General features: G+C 61.6%; 2 protein-coding genes across 2 annotated transcripts; one reads left to right on the plus strand and one right to left on the minus strand.

Moving 5' to 3' along the window:
* The first annotated feature begins 591 nt into the window (after positions 1-591).
* Positions 592-6,158, plus strand: LOC128820931 (maestro heat-like repeat-containing protein family member 6). Its single transcript, XM_054001772.1, has 14 exons — positions 592-858; positions 1,226-1,290; positions 1,735-1,883; positions 2,206-2,353; positions 2,599-2,786; positions 2,874-3,011; positions 3,288-3,402; positions 3,576-3,716; positions 3,911-4,087; positions 4,221-4,376; positions 4,536-4,637; positions 4,884-4,986; positions 5,259-5,315; positions 5,606-6,158. Exons 1-14 carry the CDS (start codon positions 738-740, stop codon positions 5,803-5,805), a joined length of 1,860 nt encoding a protein of 619 aa, XP_053857747.1. The 5' UTR covers positions 592-737; the 3' UTR covers positions 5,806-6,158.
* A 2,342-nt stretch (positions 6,159-8,500) lies between these two features.
* LOC128820932 (serine/threonine-protein kinase pim-1-like) lies at positions 8,501-12,215 on the minus strand. Its single transcript, XM_054001773.1, has 7 exons — positions 12,042-12,215; positions 10,998-11,381; positions 10,798-10,848; positions 10,227-10,593; positions 9,404-9,583; positions 8,999-9,148; positions 8,501-8,808 (listed from the first exon to the last, which is right to left on the minus strand). The coding sequence occupies exons 1-6, from the start codon at positions 12,213-12,215 to the stop codon at positions 9,042-9,044; spliced, it is 1,263 nt and encodes a 420-aa protein (XP_053857748.1). The 3' UTR covers positions 8,501-8,808; positions 8,999-9,041.
* Between the last annotated feature and the right edge of the window lie 277 nt (positions 12,216-12,492).

Below are 12,492 nucleotides of genomic sequence, written 5' to 3' on the forward strand. Positions count from 1 at the left end.
TCTGCTGCCCTGAGCCCGCAGAGCAGGGCAGCGTTTGCTGATGGTTTCAGCCATTCCTAAAGACCCTGTCGGGCTGTCTTAGACACTTGGGGTGAGGAATTCCTTCCAACATGGGCCACTTTGGGTGGGTCAGGGGTGGCCCCAGGGCAGGGGGCAGTGTTTGCAGGGGCCCTTTGTGACACGGTGCTGCGTGGTCACCGTGTCATGGAACGGGACAGCGTGTCCAAGGGCCCTTTGTGACACGGGGTGACATAGGAGCTGGCGGTGACAAGACCACGCCAGAGTGCTTGGAGCACGCAACGGGACAGGACGGGACAGAGCGGTGCCGTGAGGAGCCCCCGCACAGCGCACTCGTTCGTGTCTGACCCGGAGCTTTTCCCAGGCGTTATTCCTGCAGCTGTCCTCGAGGCCATACCACAGGACTTGGTGACCTGTGGCCTTCCTGAGGCTTCTCTTCTGCAGGTGCCCTTGAGGGCAGACCGTGGGACTCGGTGCCCCGGAGGCATCTCCTATCCTTGCCACTGGTGCCCTCGAGTCCTGACCACAATCAATCCTTGACAGGAGTCTCCTGTCCTTGTGGCAGCAGCCCTCAAGACCAGAGTGCAGGACTTGCTGTCCTGTAGCCTTCCTGAGGCTTCTCTCTTGAAGGTGCCTTCCAGGCACGACTGCAGGACTTGCTGACTCGGAGCTTTTCCGAGGCATCTCTCCTGCAAATAGCCTCAAATCCAGTCACTGCCATGGAGCAGAGATCCCTGAGAGGGCCCAAGCTGGCCTGGGTGCAGGAGGAGGAAGAAGGCCCTGGAGTTGCCCCAGTAGAGGAGATCAAAGAGGTGGTGCGGTTCAAGACTCTACAGGAGGGTGAGTGGCAGAGCTGGGCTTAGTGTTGGTGCCTGCAGCCAGCTTGGCACCATTCCATCCCATCCCACTGCATCCCATCCCATGGCATCCCATCCCATGGCATCCCATCCCATCCCATCCCATGGCATCCCATGGCATCCCATGCAATCCCATCCCATCCCATCCCATCCCATCCCATCCCATCCCATCCCCTGGGGACATGCCCACGGACAGGACAGAAGAGGGGCCGGGCAGACACCCCGCAGCGGCCGTGCTCCATCCCCTGGGGCATCCCGGGGCTGTCCCTGCCTGGGGACCTCAGGGCTGGGCTGTGTTCTCCGGCCTCTCCCGCAGCCCCTCAGCTCTGGCTGCGCTCGCTCTTTGCCAGATGCAGCCGTGGACCGCACACAAGAGCAGGACCCCGCCCGTGGCCTCTTCCGCAGAACAGTGGAGGTACCTGCAGCCATCCCCACCTGGGCTGGGCCTGCTGGCACCGCTCAGCCGAGCACCGCGCTTGGAGCATTCCGTGGAACATCCCTGGCTTCCTGCCCTTCTCCTACACCTGTTTGCAAATTCATCAAGAGGATTCAGGAGGAAGAGACCAGCACCATGGGCAAAGGGCTCAGAGCATATTCACACACCTTCAAAACCAAGACCTGTGCTGCCCCGCTGGAATATGCTCATAGAGGAGGGGTTTTGCAATCCAAAGCAAATAAGCGGCCTGTGGTTTGAGGGTTTGATCCTCCCAGGAATTGCTTGGCCTCCCAAGCCACGTCCGCTGGTCACTGGAAGCCTTTGAGGCCATGGCAGTGTGGTGGGAAGGGAAGCACTTCTCTGGGGAAGCTGGGGACATTCCTCCCTCTGGCAGCTTTCCAAGTCTCCCCGTGCATTCTCCAGGTGCCCGCCATGGTGAGGTACATCCACGAGTGGCTCATGGACAATCAGTTTGCTGAGCAGAGGCTGAACAAGGCCCTGCTGGATCTCACTGAAGAACAGCCTGCTGATGTAGTAATGACACTCCTGTGTGTGGCCCCATCCTGTGACAGGTATGGGGCCACCTGCCCAGAGGGCTCACAGCTCCCCAGCCCATCAGCCTGTACAGCCTGTGCCAGATGTCTGACCAACAGAGAGTCCCCAGGGCCCTCTGGCTGCTCCCTTTGCCAGCCCTGGCACCTCAGCCCCCGAGCCTGCTGCCATGCTCCCTCGCTGCCCCTCAGGGGCCTGTCCCCACAGGCCTGGGCTGCCTGGGCGCTGCTGGCAAGGGGCAGTGGGCAGAGGCAGAGCTGGCAGCCAGCTCAGGTCCCTGCTGCTGCCCAGGTCACGGTGCTGTGTCCCAGACCCCACTGAGACAGAGCTCTAACCCCGCAGAGCTGCTTTCACCATGTGGAAGAGCATCATGTGCTCTCCCAGGACTGCCGAGCCAGTGCAGCTGATACTCCTCGATGTGCTGGGGAGTTGGCCAGAGCACAGCACGTTCACCTCTGATGGGGGCAAAACGGGTGTCTTTGTCCTGGCTGTGAGTTTCTGCAACTGGCCTTTGCTGGCCCCAAGGCCACCTGTCCAGCAGCTCTCCATCCTCCTTGCCCCACTGCATCTCCCTGCCTCAGGCGCTGGGCTGAAACCTGGCCTCGGGGCAGCTTCAGGGGCACCAGGCCCGCTGCTCCCCCTGCGTCTCTCCGGGCCTCTCCCTCCCGTGCTCGGGCCCTGCCACACCAACACCTCGGCACTGAGCGCTGTCTCAGGGGGCTTTGTCCTTTGCAGGCAACTGTGGTGATGTGGGAGATCCTCCAGGTGCCCTGTGTCCCACAGATGGTGACAGTGTATTTCCCCCACCTACTTGTGCATCTGCTCTTCCAAGTGTTCTTCAGCACTCTGGATATGCCAGAGGAGGTCGATACCTTCTGGAAGGGATGCCAGCAGCAATACGGCCTTGCCACCAGCCCCAACAGGTACTCCATCCCACTCCTCTGTCCCTGCCACATCCCTGTGCAGGAGCCAGTGCTCCCAGCATGACCTGGGCTTTGCTCTGCACGCAGGTTTGCAGTGCGGACCCTGAAGTCCCTGCTCTGCCAAATGGAGCACGAGGATGTGGTGCTGGCAATGGAACGCAAGCGTGGCTGGGACACGCTGCTGTGTGCTGACACCCACCACTATGCCGTGGGTCTGCTGGCCAGGTGAGACCCCCTTCTCCCCGCTGCCTCTGACATTTGTGCTCTGTGCCCAGGGTGCCCCACACAGTCCCAGTGGTCGTGGGCCAGAGGGCCTTGTCACCGAGGTACAGCCAAGCAGACTGGAAAAGGCTGGCAGAGGAGGGTACCCACAAGGAGCCGCCTCCCAAATAGCCCAGGGCCCCCTTGCAGGATGCTGGGGAAAGACCAGACCTCTGTGAGTCCGTCCTGGGAGAGGTTTGCCCCCCGGCCCAAAGTCTTGGTTACTTTTTCTCCTGCCAGGGAGATATCCCGTGTCTCCATCCCCTTGTGCTCCCGGATCGCTCGCTACCTGCTCCAGCTGCTCAACACACTGGAGCCACGCTGGGAGCTGCCCGCCCTGGCGTTCCTTGTGGAGGTGAGCCTGATGGCCAGCGCTGCCTCGCTCAGCTGCCTCCCAGCTCTCTGTCCACTCGTAGCCGCAGTTGCCTGGGACGGGTGCCCGCGCCCTGTGCTGCTGCCTGGGCCCAGCCCTGTGCGGTTCCGGGCTCCTGCCGGCCGGGTCCCCTGTCACTGCCCTGTGCCTTTCAGGTCCTCGAGTGCCTGAACTTGAGTGGAGGCAGTGCTAACAGAGTCCTGCAAATCTTGTCAAGGCACCTGCACAGCAAGTGCAGGGACAGGCGTCGCCTGGCGCTCAGGGCCCTTCTCAAGCTCATTGACAATCCCTCGATGGTGAGAAGGGGGCAGCGGCTGAGGCTGCGCTCGGGAATGCAGTCGCTTGGGCTTTGCTGGGCTTTAGGCACTGGGGCAGCTGCTCCCAGCTCTCCTGCCTCCTGCTTCAGCTGCCCAAGTGCTCCGCAACAGCCCTTTGGCCTCTAGGCCCTGCGGCAGCAGGATGGCGTTTCACAAACTTGTGTTCCGCACAGAGTGAAAAAATGGGGAGCCTGACTGAAAGTCTTGTGGAGCTCCTGTGCGATGCAGATGGAGAGATAGTTAGCATGACAGTCACGCTCCTCAGCTTTATCTCCCGGGACAAGGACATGCTGATAGCCAGCTCCATTGCACTGCAGCTGGTTGAGGCGCTCCTGCCACTCTTTGACCACGTAAGGCTCGCTGCCTCCAGCCACAGCCACTGGCTGCTGCCCGGACACTTTGTGCCCTGTGGATTTCCAGGCCTGAGCCAAGCTGAGCCCCATGCAGCCGATGCTCAGGTCTTTTTTTCTTCCTTTCATACAGGACAATAGCCAGGTGCAGCTGCTCTCCATCCTGCTCTTCCAAACATTGGTGTCTCTTCCACTGCAAAAGGACAAAAAGGCCCTGAAGACACACGCGCGCCAGAGCCTGCTGCCACTCTTCTTCCACTGCCATGATGAGGATGGGCGCGTGGCACAGGTGAGGACTCGTGGGCTGCTGCTGTCCCCCTGGGAGGCGGCTCAGCCGCCTCCTGCCCTGGCACCTGCTGGGCTGCAGCCTCCTCCAGGCCTTGGCACAGGGACACAGGTCCTGCGCCCTGGGCTGTGGGGCCATCTCCGTGTCTCTGCTGCTCTCCAGGCTTCTCAGGAAACGCTGCTTTGTGTGGCCCAGCTCCTGAAGAGGAGGGATCTGGAAAAAGTGGTGAAGAAGAAGAGGCTGTGGAAGTTCACCGAGTGCCTGGTAAGGATGGTCTGGAAGTGCCAGCCTCAGGCAGGAGAATCCCCCTGAGCGCGGTGCTCAGTGTGCGGGGCTGGCAGCTGTGCCCCTGCCCGCTGCTGCAGCCAGAGGCGGCGCGGGCTCTTCTCCAGGCTCCTGTGGGCCCGAGCTCACGGCGGTGCGGGCAGGGGAGGCTGGGGCTGGGCGCAGGGAGTGCCCGGCCCAGGGGCTGAGCCCGCGCCAACCCCTCCCTCCTGCCGCTCTCTCCAGCTGGCAGACGACAGCAGCAGAGCGGCCGAGCACCTGCGCCAGGCCATGCCCTACCTGGAGAGCCCAGAGGAGCCCCTGCGAGAGGCGGCCATCAGGTTCCTGGGTGAGCCGCGAGCCCGGGCTCCCTCCCCGCCCCGCCGCAGCTCGGCCCCAGCCCCGCCTGCTGCCCCGGCAGCGCCATCCGGGCCCGGCGGGGTGGAGCCCCGGCTGGCCTGGGCGCTGCTGCCGCCCTCTCGCAGCCGTGCCCTTGGGCGGCAGCGTGCGGCAAGGGCCCGGCTGAGCCCTGCCGGGCCAGGAGGCCGTGTGGCCACAGGGCTGGCAGCGCCGCTGGCAGGGAGCTGTGCCGCTGGGCCGTGACGGGCTCTGTGTTGGCAGGGATGGCCGGGCGGCAGCTGAGGGGGAAGAAGGAAGAGCTCCAGCTCATCTGTGAGGGTGAGTGAGGGCAGTGGGCTGTCAGCGGGGGCTGGCGGGGGAGCTGCAAGCCGTGCCCCGGCTGCGCAGGGCTCTGCTCCCTGTGCGGACGAGGGGCGGCGTGGGCAGAGCACACGGAGATTTCAGGGCCACCTGGGGGATTTGTGGCCAACAGCTTCGGGCTGATCCCATTTGTCCCTTATTCCCTGCTGGCCATGGCCGGAGCCGGCTGGGATGGACCTGGCAGGGAGGTCTCCTCGGGTCCCCTCAGATCCGGGATCTGACCATGGCTCTGTTGCTCTCTCTTTCAGCCCTTGAAGGCACGGCAAATGACATCAGCGTCGCCGTTGGAAGCCTGGCAATTCAAACGTTGTACATCCTCCAGGCAGTAGAGAGAGCTGGATATTCCATCTTGGACAGCCTGCATGATCAGCTCCACAGGGCATGGAGGACACGGCCTCGTCTCTTGGGGCTCGGCTGGCTGCGCTGCTGGAGCTGTGCAGAGTGCTGATCCCAGAGGCTCTGTCTGCTGGGGCCACCTGAGCCAGCAGGAGTGTTTCATTTCTTCAAGATTGTTCTTTCGTTCTTTTGGCTTTTCTTTAGCATTTAAATATAGGATGTGTTATAATAGACAGACTCCCAGGATCTTTCTTTTGCTGCCCAGGCTCTGCAGGGCATAGGGGAAGAGGGAGCAAAGGGTGCCTGGGCTCAGCAAGCTGCCCAGGCACGTGCAGGCTTGCAGGGAAAATGGCCAGAAGCCCCTTGGCCTTTGGTGGTTCTGCTGAAGCCTTTGTGCTGCCAACAGAGCCGGTGGGCAGGGGCCGGAGTTCCAGGGATCCCTGTGAGACCGGTGCCTGGAGATGGCCACAAGCCCTGTCCCAGGCAGGAACCACCATCTGTGTCCTCCTGCCCGTGTGTTGCTGGCTGCATTGCTGAGGGCTCCGAGGTGCCTCTGGATGGGGCTCCTCGGGAGCTCCTGTGGGGCTGCGGCGCTGCTGCCGGGCAGGTTGGCCGGGCTGAGGGAGACCCTGAGGGGATGGGGCCACCAAGGGATGAGGGGCTGCGAAAGCCCTGACAGGACAAGGCAGTGGGAAGGCACGGGGGGGATGTGGGAGGCAGTGGGTAACGTTGGCTTGAGGAGGAAAGTGGATTGGAGCCAAAGAGACCACTCAGCCCGATGTTCATGGGGCAAACAGAGAGGGTTTGTGCTCAAGCCCTTCCTTCTAAGGGGCCTTTGAAAAAGCCAGTCTGGATAATTTCACTGGTCTGACCTCTGCGCCCCTTCAGATTCTGGCCTGTGAAATGCCTGCAGCCTTGGGAGAGATGTGATGGGCGAGGCCCCTGTCAGTCAAAGCAGGGGCTGGTCCATTCACCCAGTACAAGGCAGCCTGCACTGTGACACACGGCAACAGAGTGCCAGGCACAGCTGCGGGTGCTCCCCATGAACCTCAGCTCTGGGACCACTGTCTGCCCCAAGCTTCAGGGCTGCAGTGGGAGCCCGGCTGGTCTCTGCCCTGGGGCCATCCTGCAGGGACAGCTGCAAACAGGGAGCATTCCCTTGCCACCAAGAGCCAAGCCAGGGCTGCAGGGCAGCTGCTCCAGCCCGGACGGCACTGTTGGGTGCTGCGCTCTGGGGCTGGGACTCCCCGCACAGGGGACTGGACTGGTGTGCCAGAGGAGACAGAGAAGCTGCAGCTTCAGCCTAACTGAGGTGGGTGCATGGGCTGGGAAGAGTGGGGAGGCCCAAGGGGATTCACAGAGCTCATCCTGCTGAAAGGACAAGGAAAAGGGAGTGGGAGCTCAGCAGTGAGGAGAGTTGAGGGCTGGAGAGCAGCTCTGAATGCCAGTAAAATCCAACCAGACCTCTGAGACATTGCTGATCCTCAGCCAGTGACAGGATGAGTCCCTAAGCTGGGGGCTCGACCTTCCTCGTGGTGAGGGGCATCAAGGAAGGCAGAAGTGTGATGGAGACTGCCACGGGCTGGGAACTCACTGGGGGAAAAGAGGGAGCAGTTGGGAAGTAAAATGCAGGTGGGGGAGAGAACTGTTCAGAGAAGGGCTGAGCTACAGCTTGAGCAAGCTGCAAAATGTCATTTGGGGTCATCCCAGATTGATTTCATCTCAGAAAAGTATTGAACAAGTTTAATTTTTGGGTGGTGGCATGTTTTCCCTTGGAGGTGTACACTCTGCAAACTTGAGCTGTGTTGCTGAAACGCTCAAGCAAGTCTGTGCTGCAGGTCACACCATTTCTTCTTTGGCTGATTGGGGCCCGGTGCTGAGCCCAGCAGAGCCCTGGCAGAGCCCGGAGCAGCCTCAGCACCCGCAGAGCCCGGCTGCAAGGAGAGAAACCAGAAAGTGCCCCTCAGCTGAAGGCTCCTGTCCCCTTGTCCCAGCCGCCCGCAGTGCCCAGGCCATGCTGGCCGTGCCCAGAGCGGTGCCCAGAGCTGCCCATCACTGCTGCCTTTGGCAGCAGAGCAGGAGGGCAGGACATGTGCCCAGCCTGCAGCCAGCCACGGCACATCCAGCCCTCAGCAGCTGCCCAGAGCAGGATGCTCCTGTGCTTGCTGCCATCTCCCCAAAGCTCTGATCCCACCATGCCAAGCAGACGGGACCCACCTGACGCCATCCACCGCTGGAAGAAAAGCTGGTCCCAAACGATGTCCTCAGCCTTCTCCAAGGGCAAGGCCCATCCACGCCGCAGCTGCTCCCAAGCACTTCCCCATCCAGACTGGACCCCACCTAGAACGCTTCCTCTAGAAAAACACACAACAAATGATTGAAAGTAGATTACAGACAAAAAGGGGAAACAAGAAAAAAGGTCAAAAATCATATCTCTCTCTGGGGCTTGAGGAAGGCCCAAGCCCTGCATGCCAGGGAAAAACCCACCCACGGGTGAAGGAAGCCCAGGCTTTCTCCCTTCCCCCTGCACTGCCCCCCAAAATAAGAGTGATCCCAAAGCAAACAAGGGCAGGGGAGCAGCCCAAGCCCTTCCTTGCCTGCAAAGCAAAGCAGCCCCTGCACAGGTTCTGGAGTCCCACCTCTGCTCCCACCATGGGGGTTGGTTTGTGTCGGGCTGGCTGCCCCAGCCCCAGCCCGGGGCACGGTGGGTTGTGGGGGCTGTTGGCAGGGCCAGGAGCCCACCCCCATTTCGTACCCACCCCAGCCCATGCCCCGAGCCCTGCCAAAAGCAGCTGGGCAGCCAACTGAAGGATCCCAGCAAAAGGGGAACCTTCTGTTCCCGGCCAGGCTGTGCAATGCCCAAATCTGGGAGCATCCCCTGTGTGTGGACTCATCTGCAAATTCCCTGTGGAGCCTGGCTTTGGAGAAGGTGCCAGAATCAAAGTGATGTCATCTTCAGCCTGCCGGTGACCAGGTGGAGCAAGAGGTTGTCATCCTTGATGTTGTCCTCGCTGTCTCCAGCAGCAGCAGCCCCACCTGGTACAGCTTCTCCAGGGGCTCCTTCTCCTTCCCTGGGGCTGAGACCAGGCTGTCAGGGTTCTGCCCAGGGCCCCAGCTGTCAGGGAACCAAGGACAAGCAAAACCAGCTCAGATGGCGGCCACCAGTGCTGGGCAGAGCAGCTCCGCTCCAGCACAAGGGCTGCGTGTTCCCATCTGATGAGCCCTGGGCAGTGACACAGGCAGCACAAAAAAGTCTGGGTTCCTGTGCTTCTGATTGCCAAGGCGTGTGTGGGGCTGTAACTTACCAGGGCCTTGCATCAAAGTGTGCCTGTGGCTCTCTCCCTTCTTCTAGGGCAGATGAACGTCCTGCATCCAGGGATCACACAACAGCTCTTCTAATGAAGGCCTTTCCATGTCCAGCATGGATAAACACCTCCTGATCAGATCTTGGCACTCTGGGCAGAGAAACCAGAACCCGATGGTCAGTTGGAGAAGGCTCCTGTTGGCTTTGCCCCACTATTCCCGTGCCCAGGCCATGCTGGATGTGCTCAGAGCTGGGCCTAAACTTTCCCATCAATTCCCTGTTTTGGAGGAGAGCAGGAGAGCAGGACATGTGGCCCCTCCTCAGCAGCTGCCAGAGTGGGATGCTCACGAGCTGCTGCTGTCTCCCAGCACTGGTATTGCCCCTGTGGCCAGAGATGAGGATCCACCTGGAGAGAGCCGTTGTGGCAGCGAGAGCTGATGGTCCCAGCTGATGTTCTGGCACCCCCTGAAAGGGTGCTCCCCGCAGACCATCTGGTGCAGCACGATGCCCAGGGACCAGACAGTAGCTGGCTTGCCGTAGTACCAGCCAAAATGCATCCATTCCGGGGGGCTGTATGACCGTGTTCCTATGGAATAGAGATGGGCTTCAGCAGGGGGATGCTGCTGCTCCCAGAGCCTGGCCCCAGCATCCCTGGGCATGCGGGGGCTGCCCCAGTGGCACACGGGGTGACCGCTGCCCTCTGGCCAGCACCTGGGACTTGTGTACAGACTTGGGGTTGGAAAAGAAGCCACTGGTCTTGAAAGAGGGCAGCTGAAGCCCTGGCAAGGCCCAAGTATGACAAGGAAAAACCCACTCAGTGCTGGGGAAAACCATGCCTTCATCCTCCCTGCCTGCATTGCCCCAAGAAACATTATGAATCCAAAGCAAACCAGGTGAGTGGAGCAGTCCAAGCCCTTTCTCACCTGCACACCAAACCGGCTGGGGCACAGGTTCTGGCCCCCCCTCTCTGCTACCCCCACCCACGGGTGTTTTTGTTGGGCTGGCTGCCCCAGCCCCAGCCCCAGCCCTGGGCAGAGTGGTGGGCAAAGGCTGCCAGCAGGGCTGGAAGCTGGCTCCCCACCCAGCCCTGCTGAAACGCAACTCGGCTGAAATCTCAGTGCCATCAAGGGCAGCAAAAGGGACAATCCCCGATGCCACACCCAGCTTGGGCTGGGAGATGTTGGGCCGTGAGATGCTGGGACCGGGAGCACACCCCTGTGTGGACTCACCTGCAAAGTGAGTGTAGGCTGTGTCTTGCAGGTAGGTGCCACAGCCAAAGTCGATCAATTTGGCCTCCCCGGTGGCCAGGTCAACCAGGATGTTCCCTGGTTTGATGTCCCTGTGGAGGACCCCGCAGCTGGTGCAGTGCCGCACGGCCTCCAGCACCTGGAGGAACAGCTCCCGCGCCACCTCCTCGGACAGGAACCCCCGTGCCCGAATGAAATGGTGCAGGTCCTGAGACCGCTTTGGGCGCTCCAGCACCATCACGATGTCGTTGGGGAGCTCAAGCCACTCCAGCAGCTGGACGACACCGGGGAAGCCAGTGGACACCTTGGCCAGCAGCACCACCTCCAGGGGTGCGCTGGTGCCGTCGGGCTGCGGGAGGAGCACGATGCCGTCAGTGGGGCTGAGGCCATGCCGGGGCTCGGGAAGCCCTCGCCCAGCCCGGGATGCTCTGCGCCCTGCGCTGGCCCCACGCCCGCTCTCCCTCGAGGCGTCCCGGCGGCTTCCACCCTGCCGGGCCCCGGCTCATCCCCGCCCGGCACGCCCCGGCTTCTCCCGCTGGCCCCGCGCACTCACCAGCTCGCCCCAGTGCAGGACGCGGTTCCGTGGCACCCTTTTGATGGCCACCTGCAAGCCAAGAGAAGCAGCGGGCTCAGCTCGCCGCCCGCCCTGCCCAGCCCCATCCTCCTCCTCCTCCTCCTCCTCCTCCTCCTCCTCCTCCTCCTGTTTCTCCTCCGCCCCCTCCTCCTGCTCCCGCCGCCGGCCCCGCCGCTCACCGGGGCGCCGTCCGAGAGCCGCGTGGCCGCGAAGACGCTGCCGAAGCCGCCGCGGCCCAGCAGGGAACCCAGCCAGTACTGCTCCTTCAGGCCCTGCTGCGCCTTCCTTGCCGGCGGGACGCGGCTGTCAGCGCTCGGCCCGGGGCCAGGAGCGGCCCCCGAGCGCCCCTCAAGCGCCCCGGGCCGGCCATCCCCAGGCGTTCGCTCCTGGCAACGGGACAGCGGCGGCTCGGGGCCGGCGGCCGCGCTGCCGAGCGGCGGAGCTCGGGCCGGGGAAGCCGCAGCGGAGGCGGCGGCAGCGGCCGCGCTGCCTGTGTCCTCCGCGGGGCCCGGGAGGAGCCGGGGCTGGGGCCGGGGCCTGTTTGCTCTTTCCAAGAACCTTTTCTGGAGAACGAGGTGCAGCTTCTGTCTCAAGATGTGCCACCAGCTGCCGCTGCTCTTGGCATTCCACACCGTGTGTGCAGCACAACTCTTGCAGCAAAGCAGGACAAATGTTTGAAGAACTTGGCAGGTTGTTCTTTCTTTTCCTTGTGGGCTGGGCAGTTGTGCCATTGGTAAGGTTTTCATTGTTATTGTTCTACCCTAAGAAAACCTGATGGGCTACCAGGAATTGTTAGGGAGCACAAGCCTGACTGAATGCAGAGAAAGAATCTGCAGAGCCTGCCGCCAGAAATGGAGAGCTGTGTGATCATCACTGCAACATCCCCATGGACATCTTGAAAGTGATCTAGAAGATGAAAATGGGCTGACAGAGGGAGTTTGTTTCTGTGTTCAGTTCAGATGCTTCTACATCTCATGCACTGATATAAATCAGGATTTCAATCAGTTCATGGAAAGCACCAGAACAAGCCGGACCTCTCAGGAGATGACCGAAAGAATCTGAAAAGAAGAAATTCAGGCGATGACTTGGTGGACTTTGTCTGAAAGAAGTGTAATTTTTCCCTTATAATTTGTAATCCATCTCCTCTGCAATTATCTTTTGGAAAAAGGCCATTTTCACCCCAGATTCCCCATGAAATGGGAAGCCTGAGCTTGTGGAAGTGCCTGAAAGATGCCCTGTTCCTCTGCAGGGTCACTGAAGCTGAAACAGGAGCCGGAGCCCTCTCTGGGGAAGCCTCCTCCGAGCTGGAATTTGTGCCGTGCTGGGAGAGGAGGAGGAGGAGGGGGAGAACGCTGGGCGCTGTGTGGCAGGAGCAGGAGGTTTGGGCCGCACGACATTCCGTCTGCGCCGCTGCCCCGCAATGGGCGGGAACGCTGTGGGGAAGACTGGGGGACACTGGAGCGGACTGTGGATGGCACTGGGGGGAACTGGAAAGGCCTGGGAATGAACTCAGGTGTACTGGGAGGGACTGGGCTGTACTGGGAGGGATTGGAGGGGCACTGGGGTTGTACTGGGGATGAACTGGGGATGCGCTGGGCTGTACTGGGAGGGACTGGAGGGGTTGAATGGGCTGTTCCCGCCTCCACCGCTTCCCATTTGCCGAGGCTCCCGCCC

This window comes from Vidua macroura, chromosome 32 (genome assembly GCF_024509145.1).
Source record: "Vidua macroura isolate BioBank_ID:100142 chromosome 32, ASM2450914v1, whole genome shotgun sequence".
Classification (NCBI taxonomy): domain Eukaryota; kingdom Metazoa; phylum Chordata; class Aves; order Passeriformes; family Viduidae; genus Vidua; species Vidua macroura.